General features: G+C 45.7%; 3 protein-coding genes across 3 annotated transcripts in view; all 3 read left to right on the forward strand.

Annotated features, from left to right (window-relative positions):
• LOC311099952 (EH domain-binding protein 1-like protein 1) overlaps positions 1 to 4,477 on the forward strand; it is a 30,024-nt gene extending 25,547 nt beyond the window's left edge. Inside the window, exons 17-22 of the mRNA XM_084140673.1 lie at positions 37 to 98; positions 1,320 to 1,431; positions 1,594 to 1,693; positions 1,867 to 1,940; positions 2,282 to 2,396; positions 2,564 to 4,477. Of these exons, the coding sequence (XP_083996799.1) occupies positions 37 to 98; positions 1,320 to 1,431; positions 1,594 to 1,693; positions 1,867 to 1,940; positions 2,282 to 2,396; positions 2,564 to 2,651 (551 nt within the window). The 3' untranslated portion in view covers positions 2,652 to 4,477. The remainder of the gene's footprint in view (positions 1 to 36; positions 99 to 1,319; positions 1,432 to 1,593; positions 1,694 to 1,866; positions 1,941 to 2,281; positions 2,397 to 2,563) is intronic.
• Positions 4,478 to 4,874: 397 nt separating this feature from the next.
• Positions 4,875 to 11,474, forward strand: LOC311099975 (ras-related protein Rab-1A-like). The gene is made up of 6 exons (XM_084140700.1): positions 4,875 to 5,226; positions 7,125 to 7,197; positions 7,326 to 7,421; positions 7,531 to 7,626; positions 7,724 to 7,855; positions 10,265 to 11,474. Exons 1-6 carry the CDS (start codon positions 5,213 to 5,215, stop codon positions 10,457 to 10,459), a joined length of 606 nt encoding a protein of 201 aa, XP_083996826.1. The 5' UTR covers positions 4,875 to 5,212; the 3' UTR covers positions 10,460 to 11,474.
• A 2,909-nt stretch (positions 11,475 to 14,383) lies between these two features.
• LOC311099863 (CAAX prenyl protease 2-like) lies at positions 14,384 to 24,801 on the forward strand (the record flags this gene model as incomplete). The annotated part of the gene is made up of 4 exons (XM_084140589.1): positions 14,384 to 14,405; positions 14,505 to 14,840; positions 15,065 to 15,127; positions 22,848 to 24,801. The coding sequence occupies 4 exons, from the start codon at positions 14,384 to 14,386 to the stop codon at positions 23,069 to 23,071; spliced, it is 645 nt and encodes a 214-aa protein (XP_083996715.1). The 3' UTR covers positions 23,072 to 24,801.
• Between the last annotated feature and the right edge of the window lie 1,008 nt (positions 24,802 to 25,809).

The following is a 25,809-nucleotide window of genomic DNA, read 5'->3' on the forward strand; positions in this document are numbered from 1 at the left end:
ACTAATATACAGTCTCGCTGTTTGGTCTGTGTGCAGAGTCAAGGAGCCCAGCACAAGTCCAGGAGTCCAGTGTCCCAAGCCAGGAGGAGGATACTCTGGTCAGTTCAAACCTTTACCTTGACGTCACGTTATTATTCACTTGACTGTTTATATTTGTTTTTCTCTTTTGGTTTAGGCAACCTTCTCTCTCACTGTCAAAAATGTGATTTTCCTGTGTTTTATATACACTGAGTGTACAAAACATTAGGAACACCTGCTCTTTCCATGACATAGACTGACCAGATGAATCCAGGTGAAAGCTATGATCCCTTATTGATGTCACTTGTTAAATCAACTTCAATCAATGAACGGGAGGAGAAAGGTTAAAGAAGGATGTTTAAGCCTTGAGACAATTGAGACATGGATTGTGTGTGTGTGCCATTCAGAGGGTGAATGGGCAACACAAAAGATGTAAGTGCCTTTGAACGAGGTATGGTAGTAGGGGCCAGGCGCACCAGTTTGTGTCAAGAACTGCAACACTGCTGGGTTTTTCACACTCAATAGTTTCCTGTGTGTATCAAGAATGGTCCACCACCCAAAGGACATCCAGCCAACTTGACACAACTGTGGGAAGCATGGGCCAGCATCCCTGTGGAACACTTTTGACACCTTGTAGAGTCCATTCCCCCAACGAATTGAGGCTGTTCTGAGGGCAAAAGGGGGTGTAACTCAATATTAAGCTGTTCCTAATGTTTTGTACACTCAGTGTATATTTCCACACTATGAGGTTGGAATAATACTGTGAAATTGTAAAAATTATGATAATGCCCTTTTAGTGTAAAAGAACGCCTGAAATTTGAGCCTGTTTTGGTGGGATGGAGTTTTAGCCTTCCATGGTGACATATAACTAAACATTTTCAGTTTTCCCCTCCCAGTCAGACCACTCCCAGACAGTCCTAACAAAATTCTTGTTGAGAAATTACTCTTTGCTAAGAAGCTATTTTCGGTTCATTTTGACCATTTTAATTGAAAACAATCACAGTAAGGTACTTAATTATTACCCAGAAATGATTTGATATTGAGATAAAAATGGCTGCATTGGACCTTCTAGTCCTCTGTGTCTCTTAGGGTGTTTACTGATGTCCATGGCGTAACCTATCCATCTCTCTTTGTTTTGTATGACGTTTACTTCCTGGATTTCTCTTTGCCTTTATTCCTGTTTCTCCCTCTAATCTCCTGACCGTTTTCTCTCTGTCATCTCTCTATGTTCATCTGTGTCTGTCCTTGCATGTCCGTTTCGGCAATGTGTGTCACTGTATCTTCATGGTCAGCGTCTGCAGGACACCAGTCAGTATGTGCTGAGTGAGCTGCAAGCCCTGGAGACTGAACAGAAGCACATCGACAACAGAGCAGGCATCGTGGAGAGGAGACTCAGAAGACTGATGGAATCAGGTGAGAAACAGAACGATATAAAAAGGGGCTGTAAACATGAACAGTGTCAGGCTTACCTTTATGTGTGCTTATCAAAGGCCTCAGGCTCCTTTGTCTACTTTTCTCAGTAGATACAAGGTCTAACCTCTGAGGTGCCATGTGGACTTTGTGTCCTTGCTCCAGGTAGCGACCGTGACGAGGAAGAGAAGCTGATCCAGGAGTGGTTCACTCTGGTCAACAAGAAGAACGCCCTGATCAGGAGACAGGACAACCTGGAGCTGCTGTAAGACACATACCAGACCACTCACACATATATTATTCTTAAGAATAAGTAACATGATTATGTTACTAGGAAATAGTTTGAACTGAAATGTGCCATCTGACTACATGTGCCATATTATGTTCTGTGTGTGTACCCAGCCACGGGCAGGTAATTTAATGTATTGTATTTAACAGGCAGGAGGAGCAGGACTTGGAGAAACGATTTGAGCTGCTGAATAGAGAACTCAGAGCCATGATGGCCAATGAAGGTTAGTGAGTCCAATGGATAAACACAACCTTGTTTACATTGAACACAACCAGTGAGACGACTGTAGACCTATAGCAGTTGTGTGTATATATAATTACTATGATATCGTCTCTCATCCCTGAGAAGAACAGAAAGGCCCACACACTGAATATGCTCCAAATTACCAACTTTATTGACAACGTTTTGATCCAGGTCTGACCTGAAGAAGATCCTTGTGGTTCGAAACGTTGTCATATTCAGTGTGTGGGCCTGTCTGTTATTTTCAGGTATACTCCGTTTTTTTATGGACATGCGTATGACCACAAACTTTTCTATCTTCCCTCATCCCCCCCCTCTCTCCAGAGTGGCAGAAGACTAACGCTCAGCAGCACCGGGAGGAGCTCCTGCTGCAGGAACTAGTCTCTCTGGTCAACCAGCGGGACGTGCTGGTCAGGGACTTGGACGCCAAGGAGAGAGGGTGAGACTAGGACATCTGTTTGTTATACATCCGTGCTTATATATGCTTATACAGTATGACACACTAAGCATGCACACACAGTGTCATAAACACACATCATATTCTACACACGTTTTAAACGATGCAGGACTGCGTGGTTGTTTATGTGTGTGTTTGTGTGTCCTCAGTGCCGTTGAGGAGGATGAGCGTCTGGAGCGGGGGCTGGAGCTTAGACGCAGGAAGTTCAGCAACAAAGACAAGTGTGTGCTGCAGTGAGAGAAGGGACGACAATGACAAATAGGGCAGTGCCTTAAATACCAACCCATCAATATCTAAACCTCCCCAATCCCTGCTTTAAACCAAGCTCTCAGTCACTCAACAACCTACAATATGAAACACTCCTAGACAAACCTGTCACCACAGCAATAAATCTTTAACTGGGATTTTGGGACTGATCATTAATAAAGGAGCTGTGTGCCTTCCCTTTTGGAGATACTTGAAGAAAACAATCCCAATGTATCTCGAGGTAAGAGACTCTGGGAAGGTCGCCCATCCATGAAGTACTTTTGATTGAGAAATGAGGACCTTTCCAGTTCAGTCTGTCAATGTGCCTTACTCTGTCATTCAATAGCCAGAAAGCCCACTGTACAGATGTTTCATATACTTTTAGACCACCATGAAGCTAAGCGGTTCAGACGTATAGGTCATAATGTCTACTTTTACGTCTGTAAACATCTCACTGATCTCATCAACAATATAAGAGAACTTTGCCTGAATGCTTTGGTGGAACTGGCTATGAAATGAACGGTCTGGTGGTTAGACACAAAATAATCAGGCCTCTGTGTTTACAGGAGGGTTTGGTAACATCAGCTCTGTGTATACAGGAGGGTTTGATAACATCAGCTCTGTGTATACAGGAGGGTTTGGTAACATCAGCTCTGTGTATACAGGAGGGTTTGGTAACATAATCTCTGTGTATACAGGAGGGTTTGATAACAACATCTCTGTGTATACAGGAGGGTTTGGTAACATCAGCTCTGTGTATACAGGAGGGTTTGGTAACATCAGCTCTGTGTATACAGGAGGGTTTGGTAACATCAGCTCTGTGTATACAGGAGGGTTTGGTAACATCAGCTCTGTGTATACAGGAGGGTTTGGTAACATCAGCTCTGTGTATACAGGAGGGTTTGGTAACATCAGCTCTGTGTATACAGGAGGGTTTGGTAACATCAGCTCTGTGTATACAGGAGGGTTTGGTAACATCAGCTCTGTGTATACAGGAGGGTTTGGTAACATCAGCTCTGTGTATACAGGAGGGTTTGGTAACATCAGCTCTGTGTATACAGGAGGGTTTGGTAACATCAGCTCTGTGTTTTACTTTGGACCCAGATGTTTGATGAAAGACTCAGGTTTATGAGAGTATCACGTCTTGATGACTTCTGGTGAGAACTTTTAATTGTGTTTTATCAATCTTTATTTTATTTATGGATTGGACATGTGCATGATAAATGTTTGTGTTAGGTGTGTCATATTACGAGTGGCATGAACAGTCAGATCTAACCAGAAATGAAACAAAAAGAGGATAGTGTACAAACATGAAACTTTAGTTGTAGACAGAAGTTAGTAGTCCTACTTGGAAAACATACAGCACAATAAATACCATCCTTTAAATAATAATGTATGTCCCACTGTTATTACCTGGCACTGCAGTTCTTTCCATGGTTTATTTTTATTTTTAGCATAGACTGTCAAATTGTCTAGTATTAATAGATTCAACATTTACCAATGGCTAGTTAGATGTTATGTGCTATTATCATAGATGATGATTACTATTATTCCTTGTGTTATTATTTGTATATTTATTCCTTGTGTTATTAATATTATTATTATTATTTTCTTCCATTTTTTTCTACTATTTCTATTTTTTTTGTTCTCTGCATTGTTGGGAAGGGCCCGTAAGTGATCATTTCACTGTTAGTCCACACCTGTTTTTTACAAAGCATGTGACAAATAAAATGTAATTTCATTTGATTTATTTGATACTAATCATTGGTAGATTTGAAAATGTAATGATGTGACAATAAAGTATTACTTTGTCCAAGCCTCTTTTTAAAAATGATATGCATTATGTTTTGTTTAAACCAGTGAATGATCAATAATATATTTTAAGAGTTTTTCTGAAACACCAAAGGATGCTTATTTATTCATCATAAACAATTGTAATAAATAATAGTGCAAGATCAAGATAATAGACATATTCAGAAATGACTCCTCATTCACAGAACACAATGACATATCTCCATGAAAAAGTACCACATAAGATAATATGACAACAAATTAGAGAAAACATATTCAAACAATGTGTATTGTGTCAGTGTACTGATACAGGCCATAGTTGAGCCCTAACCCTGAGCCAGCTGAACCAGAAGGACGTTTAGAAGGGGTTTGGCTGAACTACATTTCCCATCTGTGTAGGAAATCGATTCAACGTCATCACTCACTGACACCTGCGCAAAAGGCTAGGGATGATGACAAGAAAGCGAGACAGAAGGGAAAACAACAAGGTAAAGAAAGCAAGAACACTAATTCTAGCTAAATTGATTAGTCATCAAACACTTACCTAACCAACAAACTATACAAAACATTTTGGCTCGTAAAATTGCAGAACCATTTGCCAAACGCGGTTTGGTGAGCTAACGTTAGCTAAGCTTGTTACTGTACGGTAGCTAGCTACAACAACAAGTCTTCTTTCCCACTACGATAACAACGCAGCTAGCTACCAAGAAGATGAGTGTGTGACCCAGACAAGGGCCGAGAAAACACAGATTTCGGACACCATGAATCCTGAATAGTGAGTAAAGTTGGTGATGTTTAGGTGTTGTTTTTGTTAGCTCCACAGACCGAGTAACACCGGATGACGAGATGTAGCAAGCAAGCTAGTTTTTTTACATTTATTTTTATTCGAAATACAAATTACAAATATCAAGCACAAATATTTGTTATACAAATTATCAGCAATCAACAACTTACATCACTACAGTACATCAAACACGTCTACCGCAAAACAAAATACACAAGTAAAACAAGAAGAGACCTTAAATACATACAGTGAGGGAAAAAAGTATTTGATCTCCTGCTGATTTTGTACGTTTGCCCACTGACAAAGAAATGATCAGTCTATAATTTTAATGGTAGGTTTATTTGAACAGTGAGAGACAGAATAACAACAACAAAATCCAGAAAAACGCATGTCAAAAATGTTATAAATTGATTTGCATTTTAATGAGGGAAATAAGTATTTGACCCCCTCTCAATCAGAAAGATGTCTGGCTCCCAGGTGTCTTTTATACAGGTAATGAGCTGAGATTAGGAGCACACTCTTAAAGGGAGCGCTCCTAATCTCAGCTTGTTACCTGTATAAAAGACACCTGTCCACAGAAGCAATCAATCAATCAGATTCCAAACTCTCCACCATGGCCAAGACCAAAGAGCACGGGAGGATCTTGTCAATGATCTCAAGGCAGCTGGGACCATAGTCACCAAGAAAACAATTGGTAACACGCTACGTCGTGAAGGACTGAAATCCTGCAGCGCCCACAAGGTCCCCCTGCTCAAGAAAGCACATACAGGCCCGTCTGAAGTTTGCCAATGAACATCTGAATGATTCAGAGGAGAACTGGGTGAAAGTGTTGTGGTCAGATGAGACCAAAATCGAGCTCTTTGGCATCAACTCAACTCGCCATGTTTGGAGGAAGAGGAATGCTGCCTATGACCCCAAGAACACCATCCCCACCGTCAAACATGGAGGTGGAAACATTATGCTTTGGGAGTGTTTTTCTGCTAAGGGGACAGGACAACTTCACCGCATCAAAGGGGCCATGTACCGTCAAATCTTGGGTGAGAACCTCCTTCCCTCAGCCAGGGCATTGAAAATGGGTCGTGGATGGCTATTCCAGCATAACAATGACCCAAAACACACGGCCAAGGCAACAAAGGAGTGGCTCAAGAAGAAGCACATTAAGGTCCTGGAGTGGCCTAGCCAGTCTCCAGACCTTAATCCCATAGAAAATCTGTGGAGGGACCTGAAGGTTCGAGTTGCCAAACGTCAGGCTCAAAACCTTAATGACTTGGAGAAGATCTGCAAAGAGGAGTGGGACAAAATCCCTCCTGAGATGTGTACAAACCTGGTGGCCAACCACAAGAAACGTCTGACCTCTGTGATTGCCAACAAGGGTTTTGCCATCAAGTACTAAGTCATGTTTTGCAGAGGGGTCAAATACTTATTTCCCTCATTAAAATTCAAATCTATTTATAACATTTTTGACATGTGTTTTTCTGGATTTTTTTGTTGTTATTCTGTCTCTCACTGTTCAAATAAACCTACCATTAAAATTATAGACTGATCATGTCTTTGTCAGTCGGCAAACATACAAAATCAGCAGGGGATCAAATACTTTTTTCCCTCACTGTAGCTATGCTGACATAAAATGGTATAAGATTTTGATCTAGTTAGTTGGATGAGCTATGGGTCTCTTGCTACCGTTCTATATTTTAAGTTTTCCTCTGACATTTCTTTGCACACCCTTGCAACTGTAGCTATAATAACAGCTAATTTCAGATGGAAATGACAGCGTTGCATATGAACTTAGTGTAACTCCCCAGATGAAAGTCAATGCTGGGGGCTTGATAGAATAGATTTGTTAGTCTCTAAATATTATTTAATGTTCCCTAACCTGGTTTTCCCCCTAGTGACTACCTGTTCAAGCTGCTTCTGATTGGCGATTCAGGGGTGGGCAAGTCTTGCCTCCTGCTTCGATTTGCGGTAAGAACTATCAGTGTTATTGGCATGTTGATCAGTGTTCAGCTTTACATCAACGTTTGGATGGATACTGTGTGTCCATTTGTGTGAGTGTGTTGATAATGCTGTGTTTTTTAAATTATGCATTTCAGGATGACACCTACACAGAAAGTTTCATAAGCACCATCGGCGTGGACTTCAAAATCCGAACTATTGAACTGGACGGCAGGACCATCAAATTACAGATTGTGAGTTGAGTCAGCACCTCTGGCAGCTGTCCTGGGAAGTTTAATTGCAGTTCATGCTTGCAGCCATGTAGTGTGTTAACTAATTAACATATTTTTTTATTGTCTTTAGTGGGACACTGCTGGTCAGGAGCGGTTTCGCACCATCACCTCCAGCTATTACAGAGGAGCCCATGGTATCATCATTGTCTATGATGTAACAGATCAGGTTAGTGACACCCTTCCAAAAAGAAGATTCATTAACATCTTTGAGTCAACCAGCATTTATTGACAACACGTAACTGAGGTATTTTCTCTGTTTCTAGGAGTCTTACAACAATATAAAGCAGTGGCTGCAGGAGATCGACCGCTATGCCAGCGAGAACGTCAACAAGCTGCTGGTGGGGAACAAGTGTGACCTCACCACCAAGAAGTTAGTAGACTACACGACAGCCAAGGTGAGTCCTCAGGAAACGTGGACTCTGAAACAGATTAATCACAGTATTTGGGTATAGTATACTCTGTAGCCTTAGTTTGTAGTAGTTGATATCAGGGCCTAAAATTAACTTTTTGGTCCACCAGCCACTGTGGCAGGTAAATGAAAAAAATCTACCAGCCACTCGAATGTTTTCACCAGTCAACTTTCTTTGGGCCATAATTACATTTTTTAACAACACACAAAAAAACAGATCACCATTCTTTGTAATGTTTCTAAAACAAGAAATGTAAGAAGTCGTGGTATATTGCTCAATTTCATTACTTTTTTTGTGACCGGAGTGTTTTAAATCGAAATACCAGAGACAAAATGTTCAACTGCCCCTTTAAGGGCGAGAGATTACCGTGTTAACGGGGCCACTCGAGTAGTGTCACGTGTGTCTGTGAGATTTTTGATCTGACTAGAGCGTCTCTTCGCTATCAGTTGAAGCAGCAGACTCAAACTAACATTGAAAAACAACCGACCTTGTGAACAAAACAATGTAAATAGCCAAGAAACAGGAGGACAAAGTCTCACTTTGTAAACTTTTGAGTAAATTAGACCAGCTTTTATGCCTGTTAGCAACGCCTCCAAAAATGAATATATCAGCACATTGCACAAAGCTCCCCTGCCAGGCAGTGTCGCTGTGCGTGGTGGGATATAGATTTGTATTTCTTTGTGAGATTAGCAGCTATAAAACTAAACGGCAGAAATACTTTGAAAACAGCTACTGCAGCATTTTTCATACTTGACTTTTGACTATTTTTATTTGCGAATGTAATGCTTGCACTGTAGAGCCCTGCAAATTGACCACCCGCCAACGTGGCTGGTGAAATAGACGTTCTGACCCGCCAATACCTACAGTGAGGGAAAAAGGTATTTGATCCCCTGCTGATTTTGTACGTTTGCCCACTGACAAAGAAATGATCAGTGTATCATTTTAATGGTAGGTTTATTTGAACAGTGAGAGACAGAATAACAACAAAAAAATCCAGAAAAACACATGTCAAGAATGTTATAAATTGATTTGCATTTTAATGAGGGAAATAAATATTTGACCCTCTCTCAATCAGAAAGATTTTCGGCTTCCAGGTGTCTTTTATGCAGGTAACGAGCTGAGATTAGGAGCACACTCTTAAAGGGAGTGCTCCTAATCTCAGTTTGTTACCTGTATAAAAGACACCTGTCCACAGAAGCAATCAATCAATCAGATTCCAAACTCTCCACCATGGCCAAGACCAAAGAGCTCTCCAAGGATGTCAGGGACAAGATTGTAGACCTACACAAGGCTGGAATGGGCTACAAGACCATCGCCAAGCAGCTTGGTGAGAAGGTGACAACAGTTGGTGTGATTATTCGCAAATGGAAGAAACACAAAATAACTGTCAATCTCCCTCGGCCTGGGGCTCCATGCAAGATCTCACCTCGTGGAGTTGCAATGATCATGAGAACGGTGAGGAATCAGCCCAGAACTACACGGGAGGATCTTATCAATGATCTCAAGGCAGCTGGGACCATAGTCACCAAGAAAACAATTGGTAACACACTACGCCGTGAAGGACTGAAATCCTGCAGCGCCCGCAAGGTCCCCCTGCTCAAGAAAGCACATATACAGGCCCGTCTGAAGTTTGCCAATGAACATCTGAATGATTCAGAGGAGAACTGGGTGAAAGTGTTGTGGTCAGATGAGACCAAAATCGAGCTCTTTGGCATCAACTCAACTCGCCGTGTTTGGAGGAGGAGGAATGCTGCCTATGACCCCAAGAACACCATCCCCACCGTCAAACATGGAGGTGGAAACATTATGCTTTCGGGGTGTTTTTCTGCTAAGGGGACAGGACAACTTCACCGCATCAAAGGGACGATGGACGGGGCCATGTACCATCAAATCTTGGGTGAGAACCTCCTTCCCTCAGCCAGGGCATTGAAAATGGGTCGTGGATGGATATTTCAGCATGACAATGACCCAAAATACACGGCCAAGGCAACAAAGGAGTGGCTCAAGAAGAAGCACATTAAGGTCCTGGAGTGGCCTAGCCAGTCTCCAGACCTTAATCCCATAGAAAATATGTGGAGGGAGCTGAAGGTTCGAGTTGCCAAACGTCAGCCTCGAAACCTTAATGACTTGGAGAAGATCTGCAAAGAGGAGTGGGACAAAATCCCTCCTGAGATGTGTGCAAACCTGGTGGCCAACTACAAGAAACGTCTGACCTCTGTGATTGCCAACAAGGGTTTTGCCACCAAGTACTAAGTCATGTTTTGCAGAGGGGTCAAATACTTATTTCCCTCATTAAAATGCAAATCAATTTATAACATTTTTGACATGCGTTTGGGACACACTGTACTACTTTAGTCAGACTGGTGACTGACCTGTCTCACTCTCCTCAAACAGGAATTTGCTGACTCCCTATCCATCCCCTTCCTGGAGACCAGTGCTAAGGACGCAACTAACGTGGAGCAATCCTTCATGACCATGGCGGCTGAGATTAAGAAGCGCATGGGGCCCGGGGCCACAGCAGGAGGAGAGAAGCACAACCTGAAGATTGACAGCACCCCAGTGAGGCAGTCTGGAGGAGGATGCTGTTAGGACTGTCCTGCCCCCTCCTCTCACCCCCAGAGGCCCATGCGTAGATTAACAGTACAGGGTTGAAGTTGGGGTGCTTCTGACAGAACAGGAAAATATGCTGGTGGAGGTGGCGGGATCTTCAAGAACTGACTGACATTTTTTAAATCTTCACCTATGCCCATAATTGAGTGAGTAAGACAGTTTTGTGCTGAATGAATAGTCCCCCCCAAAAAAAATAAAAAAAATAATAAACTCACTATTGTTATTCACCGAAATGCACAGAAGTGGAAACATCTTAATATAAAAATGTGGTTCGCATTGTAAGGCATAAAACTGATGATTGTATGTATCAGACTGTTTAAACACACATTGTGATTGAAAGAAATCATGGATGTTCTTTCAACTATGGTTGACTATATTACTTAAGTAATAAGGCCCGAGGAGGTGTGGTATGTGGCCAATATACCACCGTTAAGGGCTGTTCTTACGCACGACGCAACGCGGAGTGCCTGGATACAGTCCTTAGCCGTGGTATATTGGCCACATACCACAAACCTCCGAGGTGCCTTATTGCTGTTATAAACTGGTTACCAACGTAATTAGAGCAGTAAAAATAAATGTTTTGTCATACCCATGGTATATGGTCTGATATACCATGGCTGTCAGCCAATCAGCATTCAGGGCTCAAACCACCCAGTTTATAATATCCTTTATGACCTTTATGGTTCCTAGTCACACTGCTGACTGTTGATGATGACAATGTGAAATAAGAGACGCATTGTGTCAGCTAAACCAGAGTCTTTTTGTATCATCTATCCGTCAGAAATCAGATTTAGACCTCATTGGGCCCATACACACAAACACTATGTAGGTAAAAAATAAGGATGCTTTTAAGGACAGGGTGAAGTAAATCCATTTTCACAAACTGGAGACCACGTGGCAAATGGAAATCTGCTATCATGGTGTCCATCTTTTAATGTCTGTTTTAATCATTGCTATATTATAATATTATTACATGGTGGTTTTATTACTGTGATTTATGTTTGTTTTGATTCTCTGTGTGTAATCATTGCATGTTATTTCTGTTGCCTAATGAATGAGTGCATAACCAAAGGCCAACAGCATTTGGTTCTTTCTGGAGTGGAAGCTGGCTATAAACAGGAGGGATTTAAGGCATGTCCAACACTTTAGCGTTTAATTTGACCTCATCTCAAGTCACAATGCTGCTGTACCATCACAGCTTTACATGTTCCCTATAATATACTATATGGGCGACCTCTGGTTGGTGACTGATAACAGATACCTTTCATTATTACAGTACTAGCCAGGGGTGGCTCTTGCAGATGCTCTTATCCAGAGCCACATACAGGAGCAATTAGGGTTAAGTGCCTTGCTCAAGGGCACATTGACAGCCACATCCGTTGCTGACAGGTGTATAAACTCGAGCACACAGCCGTGCAATCTCCATAGACAAACATTGGTAGTAGAATGGCCCGTACTGAAGAGCTCAGTAACTATCAATGTGGCACCGTCATAGGATGCCACCTTTCCAACAAGTCAGTTTCATCACATTTCTGCCCTGTTTGAGCTGCCCCGGTCAACTGTAAGTGCTGTTATTGTGAAGTGGAAATGTCTAGGAGCAACAATGGCTCAGCCGCGAAGTGGTAGGCCACACAAGCTCACAGAATGGGACCGCCGAGTGCTGAACCGTGTGGCGCGTAAAAATCATTTGTCCTCGGTTACAACACTCACTACCGAGTTCCAAACTGCCTCTGGAAGCAACGTCAGCACAATAACTGTTCGTCCGGAGCTTCATGAAATGGGTTTCCATGGCCGAGCAGCCGCACACAAGCCTAAGATCACCATGCGCAATGCCAAGCGTCGACTGGAGTGTTTTTCATGGTTCAGGCTAGGCCTCTTAGTTCCAGTGAAGGGAAATCTTAACGCTACAGCATACAATGACATTCTAGACGATTCTGTGCTTCCAACTTTGTGGCAACAGTTTGGAGAAGGCCCTTTTCTGTTTCAGCATGACAATGCCCCCGTGCACAAAGCGAGGTCCATGCAGAAATGGTTAGTCGAAATCGGTGTGGAAATACTTGACTGGCCTGCACAGAGCCCTGACCTCAACCCCATCAAATACCTTTGGGATTAATTGGAACGCTGATTGCGAGCCAGGCCTAATGCAAGTCCCCGCAGCAATGTTCCAACATCTAGTGGAAAGCCTTCCCAGAAAAGTGGAGGCTGTTATAGCAGCAAAGGGGGCACCAACTCCATATTAATGCCCATGATTTTGGAATGAGATGTTCGACGACCAGGTGTCCACATTATTTTGGCCATGTAGTGTACTATCTACTTTACATATCTCCTTAAAACTACAAATAACTGATTTCTATCCACTAATTCAATCATTTGGCTTTTGCTAGTTATTTCTTCTTTGCTGTGGATAATTTAACATGCTTTTAACGCCCAGAAGACATGGCAGTCCATAGTCAAAGTATATTGTTATTATTACCATTTTTGTGTTGACTCAAAATATCGTTTTTTGTATATCTTTCAGACCCTAACATTTCTACTGAAAGTGAATGTGATACGTGTAATGACCAGCAGAGGTCAGAGTCATCACAAAATACAGAACCTGGACAGGAGCTATTATGAAGCTATTATACAGTAGGCTACCAATAATCCTCTTGAGCTGGACACCATCTGACATAAGAGAGTTTACCGAAACCTTGAGCTGGACACCATCTGAAATAAGAGAGTTTACTGAAACAACCCAGGTGCACGCTCATGTCAGGGCTCCCGAGTGGCGCAGCGGTCTAAGGCTCTATAGCTCGCGATAGAGGCGTCACTACAGACCCTGGTTTGATTTCAGGCTGTATCACAATCCGGCGGTGATTGAGAGTCCCATAGGGCGGCGCACAATTGGCCCAGCGTCGTCCGGGTTTGGCTGGGGTGCGCCTCCCTATGGGACTCCCAATCACCGCCCTCATTGTAAATAAGAATTTTGATACAATGTTGCAAGTTTGTTGGCGCTGGATGGAGTATGCAGGGTGTCCATTCTATACTGTTTACTTTTCTTACGTCGGCAGTTTATACCTATGGTGGGGCAAGTTACCAAGGTAACTGTGTGGACTGGGACACAGAAGTCTGTCAATAGTCTAATGTTGCGTACTAGTGCTATAGAAAAGCGCATTATTTGCTTAACGGCCTGTGTGTGTCTCTCTGGGTGTGTGTCTGTGTGTCTGTGTGTGTGTGTGTGTGTGTGTACACAGGGATAATCCCAGTGTGATTAAAAGGCGCTGGGCAGATTGGGTGGGCGTCACGGTAAATTGCAGAGATAGGAGAACCAAACCTCAACATCCATCATGTTTTTCAAAGTTGCAATTAAGTTATTGATTAGTGTTAATGTAGCTACTCTACAATCTTGTAGTCTTTGTGCAGATCTATGTGTAATACTCATACTTCACTTGAGTTGAGTCTGAAATTCCTGGGTAGGTGGGAAATGAGTACAGTAGGCTTATTGAAGGCTATATTTCTATTCATATTGTCTTCTCTCCCTCTTATGCTGGGCCCCTCCCAGTGGGCTATGATGGGCATTGGACTGGAGGGCTTTGTGCCAGCTGCCACGTTACCCCTCATTCTCACCATGGTAGTGGGCCTGTTTTACATTAGATTTCCCCCCCACACACACACACACACTCTCTGAATCTAAAATCGACTATGTCAACATAACTATTAAAAATCTGAAACAAAAATCAGGATGACTGGTATTGACTGGTATGTTACTGGTATACTGCTATTCAATTATGCACTGATCAACTTTTGTGGTCACAAGTACATCCTCCTAACTCTTCTCTCAGGTGTTTTTTCTTGGCCCTTGACCCAGTCAGCTATGGATAACCCCACATAAATTAAATCAAGCCTCGGTGAGTTATATCAAGCATGTATAAGTGTCAATATGTCTGTGAGCATGCTCTTGCTAGTGTTGGTGTGTATGTCCCCCAGAGTTGGCCTGGTGTGAGTGAGTCTGTGCAGTGTGGGTGGGTGTTGACATGAGCATGAGTGCATGTTGTTTGTTGCCCCCATCACGATACTCACCCTGCTGCAGTCCCAAGGTCCTGGGTGGTGTGTGGGGGGGACCTGGTGTGGCTGGGGAACCAGGTGGTCGCACCACTGACTGAGGAGCTGGTGTTCCGGGCCTGTATGCTGCCCACGCTAGTACCCTGCACTGGACCCACCGCTGCCATCTTCATCGCTCCTCTCTTCTTTGGCGTGGGTAGGGCAATGCAGACGTTAGTAGACAGGCCTAGGTTATTTGACAACTTCTGCTTGACATTAACACCATTGTTACGGTTTCCATCTCTGTCTCACATCAACCATTGCAGCCCATTTTCACCATGTTATTGAACAGCTGCAACTCAAAGAAGACACTCTGCCAGTTCTCCTGCTCTCTGCATGTAAGGCATACAAACATTTACAGAAACCTTGAAACCAGACACTTTTAATACACAAACACACAATCAAATGCAAATATACCCCCTCCCCTCCCCAATTAATCGTAAAAGCATGTGCAGTGTCCTGTTAGTGAATTACAGTGATGATGTAATTCTGTATTCCCCGTAGTGTTCCAGTTCACTTACACCTCAGTGTTTGGTGCCTACACTGCCTTCATATTCATCAGGACAGGTGAATGTGTGTCTGTGTACACATGTACAGATGAGCACACGTGACTGCATTCTGTGCTGTCAAATGAGACATGAGCTCCCCTAAATGCAACAAAAGTCTAACTGTGGGGGGGGGGCTCGATTTTAACCATTATCTTATTATTATTTTTCGTATTTTTTACTGCTACAGTGGTAAATATCAAAATAAAAGCTTATTCCAAATGAAAAGAACAACCTCACCTCTCTGTCATGGTTTTAACCAGTGAAAGTTGGGTTAGGTTCTTTCAAATCGCATTCATCTATCTACTCTGCCTGTCTGCCTTTCTCTCTGTCTGTCTTGAGCTTTCACTAGCGAACCTGCAACATTGTATCGACTGGGTCCAGCCACTAGCGAACGATTAGTTACCGGAGTGTAACTCCAGTTCTATGAGTGGAGCGGAGCCCCATAGGGGAGCTCTGCTCCTAATGGTTTACCCTCTGCCCTAAGGCAGCAGCAGCCTGAGACAAAATTATGCACACACCTACAGCCAATAGGAGTACAGGTGTCCCTATAAGAGGGGGTGCCTCCCCTCAATCAGCCTCCCGAGATATTTTTCTTCAGCGAGACTAGAGAGGGTCGGCAGGGCCTTAAGTCCTATGGGGCTCCGCTCCACTCATAGAACTGGAGTTACACTCCGGTAACTAATCGTTCTATATCGTGGAGCTCCGCCCCATAGGGGAGCTCTGCTCCTAATGGTTTAAGGCGGAGCGTAGCGCTCCAAAATGTACTCCCTGCCGAGCCTAACACTTCCCATCGAAACGAGAAAGTCAAGCCTAGCAATGGCTGCAACCGAGTCCCGCAGTACTGCAACTAAAAAACCCTACGGGCGTCACAATATACCGCGTCATCGGTTAAAAAACCCGCCCCACCTAGTCCAATGGCAATGCCAATGACTAGTGGGAAGATCACCAGAATAGAAGCCATACTAATCTGTACTAGCAGATAGATGTGCCTCAATATCCTGTGAAAACACTACCGACCACTAATGGAATGACATCAAGTGTCACTCTACATTATGAACGCGGTAGACCGCCTCACTCACTCAATGGAATCCCAGAGATTAGTGGGCAGGAACAAAAACATGAGTCATACTAACTGAACAAGCAGATAGATGACCTCACATTCTGTTAATCAACGCATGCCTCTACTGTACTGATCCTGTCAGTCAGGATTCATGTCACAAAATATGTTTTCTTATCCAAAGCGGACCTGATGGAAACCCAGTCCATAGTCCTGCTTTTCCCTCTCTTCCTAGCTCCAGATCTCCCTTCAGCTATGCTGAGTACAGACCGAGCCAAAGAGTTAGAAAACACATCTGTCAAAAACACGTCTTCCTAACCAAAGCGGACCTGATGGAAACCTGAGTCCACAGTCCTGCTTCTCCTCTCTTTCTTGCTCAAGATCTCCCTTCAGCCACGCTGAGTACAGATCGAGCCAGAGAATTAGAAGACATATCTAAGAGATAGAAACTGATAAATGGAGATGGCGTCGACCAGGATGCTGCTCTACAGATATCCTCTACTCCTGTTCCTCTAAAAAGGGCAGTAGAAGCCGCTACTCCACGAGTGGAGTGAGCTCTGATACCCTGAGGCAATTTCCGCCCTGCTACCTCATAAGCTGTCTCAATGCCTTCACAAAGCCAGTGAGACAGCCTCTGTTTTGAAAGTGGTCTACCTAGTGCAGCCGCACCGTGACACACAAACAACTGAGGCGATGACCTAATCGCTGCTGTGCGCTCGACGTAACATGCCAAAGCGCGTACCGGGCACAGGCGATGGAGCTTCTCCTCACTCCTCTCTCTATGAGGAGGAGGAGAAAAAGCCCACAGCTCCACGGTCTGTGACCTATATGAACTCTTAATAACCTTCGGCACAAATGCCGGGTTAGGACGTAACACTGCTCTGCTCAGGTCACCATTGATGGCCAGGCAGTCAGGTCTCGTCGAAAGAGCACACAAATCACTGACCCGCTTAGCTGTAGTCAAAGCGAGCAACAGTGCTGTCTTGATAGACAGCATCTTGAGGGGTATTTGATTCAATGGCTTGAACGGCGACTTACATAGCGCTTCGAGTACCAAAGCCAAATCCCACTGAGGAAGCGTGACTCTAGGTGTTGGCCTAAGTCGCCGCGTTCCTAATAGGAAGCGTTTCACTAGAGGGTGACTAAAGACATTGTCTCTGCCAAAACCCTCATGACAAGCTGAAATCGCTGCTGCAAACACTAATCGTGGCAGGCGATTTTTGCTTATCAAACATGAGCTGCAGAAAAGAGAGAATACTCTCCACCTGACAGCTCATGGGGTCCACACCTTGTGTGACACACCATCGTGAAAACACGTTCCATCTACTGGCATACATCTTAGAAGTGGAACTGGCACGTGAACCCTGTATGGTCCTGATCACTGCATCAGATAACCCACGGCGCTCTAGCCTGTCCCTCTCAGCAGCCAGGCCTTCAGTGGTTGGCCGATTATGGGCAATTTCCCTATCGTGCCAGCCGCCTGAGACAACGCGTCCCGTCGATGTGGAATTGGCCAAGGTGGCGCAATCAACATCTGACTCATCTCCGCAAACCACAGAGCCCCCGGGCGATCGGGCGCTATCAGTATCACTGACAGCCCCCCTGACCTCACCCTGGCTAGCAGTGGGAGAATGCAGGACAGCGGAGGGAATGCATACAGGAGAACTCTCGGCCACGGTTGGTGCGCAAAGGCGTCCCTTCCCAGTGGCGGTTCGTCCTGTTCCCTCAGAGAGAACCACAGAGGACATTGCGCGTTCACGCGTGACGCGAATAGGTCCACCTCGGCTCTCCCGAATTGTTCCCAAATCTGGAGAACAATGTCTGGATGCAGACACCACTCGTCGTCTCGAGGACCCCCTCTTGACATGAGGTCTGCTCCTACGTTCAAGTAGCCCGGAATGTGTGCTGCTCTCAATGAGCGAAGGTGCTCGTGAGCCCACAGCCACAATTCCTCTGCCGCCCGATGGAGAGCAGGCGACCTGACTCCACCCTGGCGATTTATGTGGGCTACTGTGGTCCGGTTGTCTGACCAGACCAGCACATCGCGACCCCGAAGGGTAGACGCGAAGTGGGTCAGAACCAGTCGAACCGTTTCCAACTCCAGGAGGTTGATGTGACGACCTGATTGAGGCCACACACCTCCTATCGCTTGTGTCTGACATGTCCCTCCCCATCCCGTCAGGGACGCATCCGTGAATACTAGGATGTGAGAGGACACCTTTCCTATCGGGACTCCGTGCGTGAGAACGCGCGAGTTTCTCCAATAGTTTAGGTCTGCACTGAGCGAGAGGGGAACCACCACCAACCGATGACGTTGACGCAATGGGTCTAGTCTTAGTTGGGCGAACCATCGCTGCGTCCTGCGCATGTGCAGGAGTCCCAGCGGAACCACAGAGTGGGCTGACGACATGAGACCCAAAAGTGACATGATCGACAGCGCCGTCACCGTGTGATTCGGACGACACTTCCTTAGGGCTAGCAACAAGGCTACCCTTCGGGGGTCCGAGATTCGAGCCCTCATCCTCACAGTGTCTAGCTGTATCCCCAGGTAGACAATCTGATGAGTGGGCCAGGGCGCGCTCTTTTTCCAATTCACAGCGAACCCCAGACTTGTGAGATGCATCACTGTCTGTGTTGTGTGAGTGATCGCCAGCTCTGCTGACGGGGCGAGAACCAGTAGGTCGTCCAGGTAGGCTAGTAGCCGTATTCCCTGACGATGCAACGGTTCCAATGCCGCCTCCACACACTTGGAAAATGTGCGAGGTGCCAGGGCGTACCCAAATGGCATCCTCGTGTATTCGTACGCCACCCCTTGAAAGGCGAACCGCAGAAACTTCCTGTGACGCGGCTGAACCAGCACATGAAAGTACGCGTCCTTTAGGTCTATGCTCGTACAAAAGTCCCCTCTCTGGACACATTCCAGCAGACGTTTTGTCGTTAGCATTCGGAACGGCCGTTTGGTTATGCTCTCGTTGAGAATGCGTAAATCCAAAATCGGCCTCACTCCCCCCGTCTTTTTGGGCACTAGGAAATAAGGCGAATATAGCCCTTTGTTCCTTTGCTCCCGGGGAACTACTGTCACCGCCTCCTTCGCCAAAAGTTCCGTAATCTCTGTCATCAGAGCGGCCACTTTGTCTGGCGTTTTCATCACCGTCTCCACCACTCCCCTGAACGGGGGTGGGGTCCGGTGGAATTGGAGAGCATAACCCTTCTGCAACGTCTGTTCTAGCCAGCGTGAGAGGGTGCAGCTTCTTCGCCACTGCCAGCAATGCTGAGAAAGTGGCTGGGCGCGAAGCTGTGGTGCATCCAGTAGGAAGGACCTGTATTCCTCTATGGCCCTTACCGCCACTGTTCCCCAACATTGAAGTGGTGGAACAGCCCAAGGTGGGCCTCCCGTGAAAGGGAGAGGAAATGCGTTCTGAGAAAGAAAGAGGAGTAGGGATGTCGGTTAAACCCGTAACCGTCGTATTCCTGCCCTCCTTGAACGCATCGCGGGTCTGAATTGCACTGACCGAGGCCACAGCCTGCGGCAGGGCACCATCCCCAGCAAGCGATTGCGTCATCTTAGGTGACTGCAATTCGCTATCAGAGCCCTTCACTACAGTACTCCTAGAAGTCTGTAGTATGAGGTCTCTATGAGGTAAAACAAGGCGGCGCCTTGATACCTTCTTAACTTTCACCTTCTGTGTGTGTTCAACTCTGCACCCCTGGTGGGTTGATTCACGCTCAGTGTGGTGAGTACTGGCTCGTTCTGTCAGGGGAGCTGATACTTTGGTTATACCCATAACGCTAGTAATCCTGCCCTCCGTGAACGTAGCATGGGTCTGAATCGCATTAACCGAGACCTTGGTCTACGATAATGCGCCGTCCCCAGATAGCTGCTGTGTTACAATGCCTGGGGGCGCCGATACTCTGGGCACCTTGGTGACCGCGGTAATCGGGCCCTCCGTGAACGCAGCATGGGTCTGGCTCGTACTAGTGGAGACCTTAGTCTGTACTAGTGCGCCATCCCCAAATAGCGGCTGCGTCCTCATGTCAGAATCTGACCGGGACTGCTGCCTTCTATGTAAAGCACTTCTTATACGTGAAGTGTGATGTGACGACCTGATTGAGGTCTTCTGGATACCTACTCTTAGTGCCTGTTCAGCAACGCACCCTCGGTGGGCTGAACGGCTCTTAGAGTGGTAAGGAAGAGAGGGTGAGATTTGAACGCTCTCGGACGTATTATGGAAAAGAGGCTCTTTTTTGACAAAGTCAGGTGGAGCCAACTCTTTATTAAACACATCAACAAAAGCATTTACATCAGCACCCGTCCCTTCAACCGAAGGGTGGGGGGGAACAGTGGGCGCGTTCGACACCATCGATGCGTCCTCCATCCTCTCCCCCGCGTCCCGTCACGTACGCCTCCTCTTGCCTCCCTTGGAGGGCCAGGTCGGCGTCCTCGTCACCTCCCTCGCCGGCTGTAGTGGGGCTACCGTAGCTGCTGGGAGGGCCGAGCCCGCTCCCTTGCTGCTCGTGGCCGCCGGATGACGCCGATTACGCCGCCTCGTCGTAGATCCCGGTCTACTTAGAGGGGCGCAGGTAGATGGCCTTTGGGGAGGAGGGGGGCCGAGTCGTCCTGCCAACGGCAGGTGCTTGGCCAACTGCTTCTTCTCCTCCTCCAACTTCGAAAAACGCTCCGTCGCCTCCTTGACTGCGACCCCAAAGAGGCCGTCGTCAGAGAGGGGGGCGTTCAAGAGAGACGTCCTGTCTGCCTCTTTCATGGAAGTCAAAGACAACCAGAGGTGTCGTTCCCCGACCACCGAAGTGGCCATGGATCTCCCTGCGCAGACTGCGGACGCCTGTGTAAGGTGGAGTATGGCGCCAGAAATTCTGGACGCCTCCTCCACCTCCTCCGGTGCCATCTCTGTCTTACCCGTGGTTAAACGGGACAGAGAGGCCGCCAAGAGGGCAATGTTGTTAGCTGCTGCTACAGCTTGGGCTCCCAACCCAAAAGACTTCTCTAACAGCGACGCTGTGAGTCGGTCCTTCTGGGATGGCAACGTGGCCAAGGGCTCGAACCCGGTACGAGATACGCCGCCATGGCGCTCTCTAACCTGGGGATTCCCTGACCCTGAAGCCTTCCTTCCACTCTCGTGAATGGGAGATACGCTTTTACAGGCAAACGCGCCGCTAAAGGTGCCTCCCACGAGCCTCCAACGTACCTAGCCAAAGAAGGCATGGCAGGAGCCACTGGCTCTGCCGCCTTCCTTGGCCTGGAATAAGGACCGCCCTCCATCATATCAACCTCCGGTGCGGAGGGAAGAGGGGGCAGCTCTATTGCCAGCCATTGAGCAGCTCTCTCAATGAGACCCGGAAAATCCGCTCTCAGAGAGGCTGCAGCGAAAGAGAGAGCTTCTGATCTCTCAGAGCTCGTATCCCCTTCGCTATAGGGACTACAAGCCCTCTCGCTCTCCAAAGGAAAGGGGGGCTTGAAAGTATGAGGGACGGGGTCCGACTGTTCCATTGGAATGCCAGACCCTTCCTCAAAATCCCCATCTTCCCCCGAGTCTGCGCCGTCGGACGACACCTCTGAAGCAGAGGCTAGTATCGACAACACATCCTCAAGGGGGATGTCCTCCCTGAAAAACGCCCAACGCTGCTTCCTCTCCTTTAAAGAAAGGAGGGCGCAGGAGGCGCAATTCGGGGGACTGCAGACGCCTTCCTTGGCATGCTGGGATCCCAAACACACGAAACATAAGTCGTGGTGGTCACCGGCCGCCATGGAAGTGCATCTGCACTGAGCTCTGAAAAGAGCTTTTGGGGGTGGAAAATCTCCCGGTGTGCTCATTTAGACGACGTTGATGACTGGAATATCAACGGCGTTTTCGTCCTGAGTCTTCGTGCTTCGTCTCTTCTTGGCTCTTCAGTCTAGTCATCCAGTCGCTGAAGAAAAAGGGAGGCTGATTGAGGGGAGGCACCCCCTCTTATAGGGACACCTGTACTCCTATTGGCTGTAGGTGTGTGCATAATTTTGTCTCAGGCTGCTGCTGCCTTAGGGCAGAGGGTAAACCATTAGGAGCAGAGCTCCCCTATGGGGCGGAGCTCCACGATATAGAACTTGCAACATTGTATCAACTGGGTCCTGCCACTAGCGAACTTGCAACATTCTTTCAATTTGGCCTTCAGTTTCCGGCGCCAGTGAGCTCGGTACAGACACATACAGCTGTATTTGCATCTGTATTTCAGCCCCTTTTCAGTTGTGCCGACTTTAATTTGTACAAAAAAGGTCAATCTGTCAGCAAGAAGCATAAATTAATTCAGGCTACAAAAGTGTGTCATTACACTTTTTGGTGTTTTGTAACAGATGTCTCTTTCCGTTCATCAAAATCACAGGTGCACAGTGCACTGTTTGGATGCTGGAGGAACGTGCACAAGTAGCCTACTTTACTTTTTTGAAGTGATTTGTTTGACAATCAGATGAAAACATCACGACTGATTGTGTTAATTTCCTTCCACATTAAAAGGTAATAAATGTTTACCGTTAAAATATACCTTTACTACTAGGCCAATTAGGAAGTCCCGTGAAAGAACCAGGACGAATACCTGTGGGTGCAATCTTTCAATTTAAATCGGAATGTTTTTCTCTCTGTCACACTGTTATATCTGTCCATCTTGGTGTGTTTTTGGTCTCTCTCCTCAGGCCATTTGGTGGGGCCAGTGCTGTGCCACTCCTTCTGTAACAGCATGGGCCTCCCTCCTATCGGCTCAGCCCTGGAGCATCCACACTGCTGCTTGATGCTGTTCTTCTACCTGCTGGGTGTCGTCGTCTTCCTGATCCTCCTCTTCCCCCTGACTGATCCCTTCTTCCATGGCATAGCGCTCATCTGCAGCCTAGCGCCCGGCTTACACACTGCATGCTCCTGATGCCACCCTCAGCTCCATAGCAACATGGTTGGTTCCATCTATGTCCGCGGGGAGAGATATTTTTCGATAGCTTAAACGGTTGGTACGTTGTCAAGGAAGGCGATCACGTGTGTCTGCGAACAGAGGATCACTGGTTCGAGCCCGGTATGGGGACAGGGTTAGTGGAGGAAGATACACTGTTAGCAGCACACTGACGTCCGTTTTTCTTTGTTAGAATCTTAATGTGTCCCATTGCGGGTCTTTAGTCAGGTCTGTCCAAAACCATTTCTACAATCTCTATCCTATTTGGCCTCATATTCCACTGAAAAATACTAGTGAGTTTAGCCCGTTATTCTGTTAAAACCATACTTAGGGTAATGTGCATTCCAGCTCCCAGCACGACCTTTGCTCAAAAAAGAAAATAACTGTTTTCTACTTGGAATATTTATTTGTTGTCTCCAGGGTATTTTTAATGCCCATAACAAATCCATTCAGCTTGCCCAGTAGCATTCCCCTGACACCCCTTAGTGGGTAATAACTTCATGTTTTACTGTCTGAACAGGGGAAAGACATTTTACCACAGCTTTAGCACAGTGGGAGGTGTCATTCTATGAATCATACTCTCATAAAGCTTTAGAGACAGAACATACTAAGATCAATGGCTAAATTGTTTTCTTACCTAGATTGCCAAAACTGTCTGTGAATACTTGCTTTGCAGCCCTAAAATGGTTCCCAAATCTCCAGTTGTATATTTTTGCCCCTCTGTCCCCCTAATCCTGCTCATTATAATCAGTGTGGACCAGTGGGCTCCAGTCCTGCTTCTGGGTAGAATATCAGCCACTAGGAATATTTTATTTATTGAAAAGACACTAAAATGTGGAGTATTATACAAGCAGGGCAATTACTTATCCAAGCTGTGCAAGAGCAGACATTTCCTGCATGTGTGAAAATATTGGAAACCGTACTGTCCGGTACAATGCACAAAGGCTGCTGTACAATGACCCTGTGCCATGTACATTTTTATCTACTAAATGGGCTTATACACAGTGGTTATTGTGATTCATTCTTCCTGAGTGTCAGGCATGTGTTTAGCAGCTGTCAGTTTCTGCCCAAGATGTACTTTTCTCCACAACAGAGTGGTTCACATAAGAATGCCATTCATCAATTGACAGGGGTTGAAACGACAGTTATCTGTTTTGAGTGTCTATAAAACTCTCTGAATGGACTCAGAAGGTTGAGATGGTTTCTGCCTGGAAACTGGAACACTATTTCCATTCTCTCAGTTTTGATAGAACCTGGCTCAGAGAACCTGGCTCAGGAAGGCTGCTCAGGAAGGCTCGAGGTCCAGGAAACTTTCATTCCAGCGTCCTCATGAGGCACTGTGGAAACACAGCACGAGGACAAAGGCTCCACATCACAGAGCAGTAACTGGAGACTGCCTGGAGTTTATTACCATATGGCAACCATCGAGCTAAAGCCCCACTAATAGCCAGTTCACAGGCCAAGAGCCTTCAGAGACATCCTAGTGACCCACAGGCCAAGGGCCCTCAGAGACATCCTAGTGACCCACAGGCCAAGGGCCCTCAGAGACATCCTAGTGACCCACAGGCAGAGGGTCCAGGACCACAAGCAGAGATCAGTGGGGTGGGCATGTGCATGCTTCTGTGTGCTTGGGTGTTTTGTAAAAGAAAATACAAACATTTTGCCTATATGAATAAATGTCCCCTGCCTATTATATGTATTAAACTCCTAAGATCAAAAATAGTATAATTGACTATGGGATGATTTGTGTGTAACAGAGAGAGAGAGGTTTAGAGGTATACAGATATTAAACAAATCAAGAGAGAACTGTCCATCAAATCAAGAGAGCCCTGTCAAACGCTGTCATCAACAATAAAACAATTATCATCTGGCATATTTACAAATCTACAATGTTGAATCACTAGGTAAGAAATATGCATAGCTAGTACAATCCAACTGGCACAATATAGTCTCCAAATCAACTATAGACAAAAGGGTTTCATAATGCTCAACGACCATTGCATATCATTCCAGAACCAACCGTTAACCATTTCGACAAAAGAAAAAGAAGCAGAGTAGAGAGAGAACTTGGTCCTTTTGCATTTCCCAGGGTGACTCAGTACCAGCCTCAAGGCCACCGTCCACCCTGTCCTTTAGAGAGAAAGGCTGTGGACTTCCACTTGCAGTCGTCATGAGTCTGAGGCTTGGATTCCCCTATAGCTTTCATGTGGCATTCCCTTTTCACCTCCTATTGTTAATGCATTTACCGTGATCCAGTCATATTCCTTTTATAATCCTTCACGTTGATACGGCCATTTCTTCCTGCCCTCAGAAAGGCAGTGACAGACACGCTGATGAGTGTGAAATATGGAAAAGCTGAGACTATTTCTCATCTGGTAAATTAATAATCTATGAGTCATTTTGTACCCAGAATATTCTCTTACTGCAATTATTCCCTTCAGCATTATTTATTATTATTTAAGAGAAGAAGAATGATAGCCCTTTGAAAAGCACCGTAACAGAAGTTGTTACTGCTTCAGCTTACTGATGTAATAATTTGACATGAACATTTATTTATTTAACCTTTATTTTGACAGGGAGTCATGCCGAGGCCAAGGTCTCTTTCACAGATGAGCCCTGTATAAACATCATTATACATTAATATACACATCAATATACACATTAATATACACATCACTATTTACATTTTCGTCATTTAGCAGACACTCTTATCCAGA

Source organism: Coregonus lavaretus, assembly GCF_964263955.1.
Source record: "Coregonus lavaretus genome assembly, chromosome: 24".
NCBI classification, from domain to species: Eukaryota; Metazoa; Chordata; class Actinopteri; order Salmoniformes; family Salmonidae; genus Coregonus; species Coregonus lavaretus.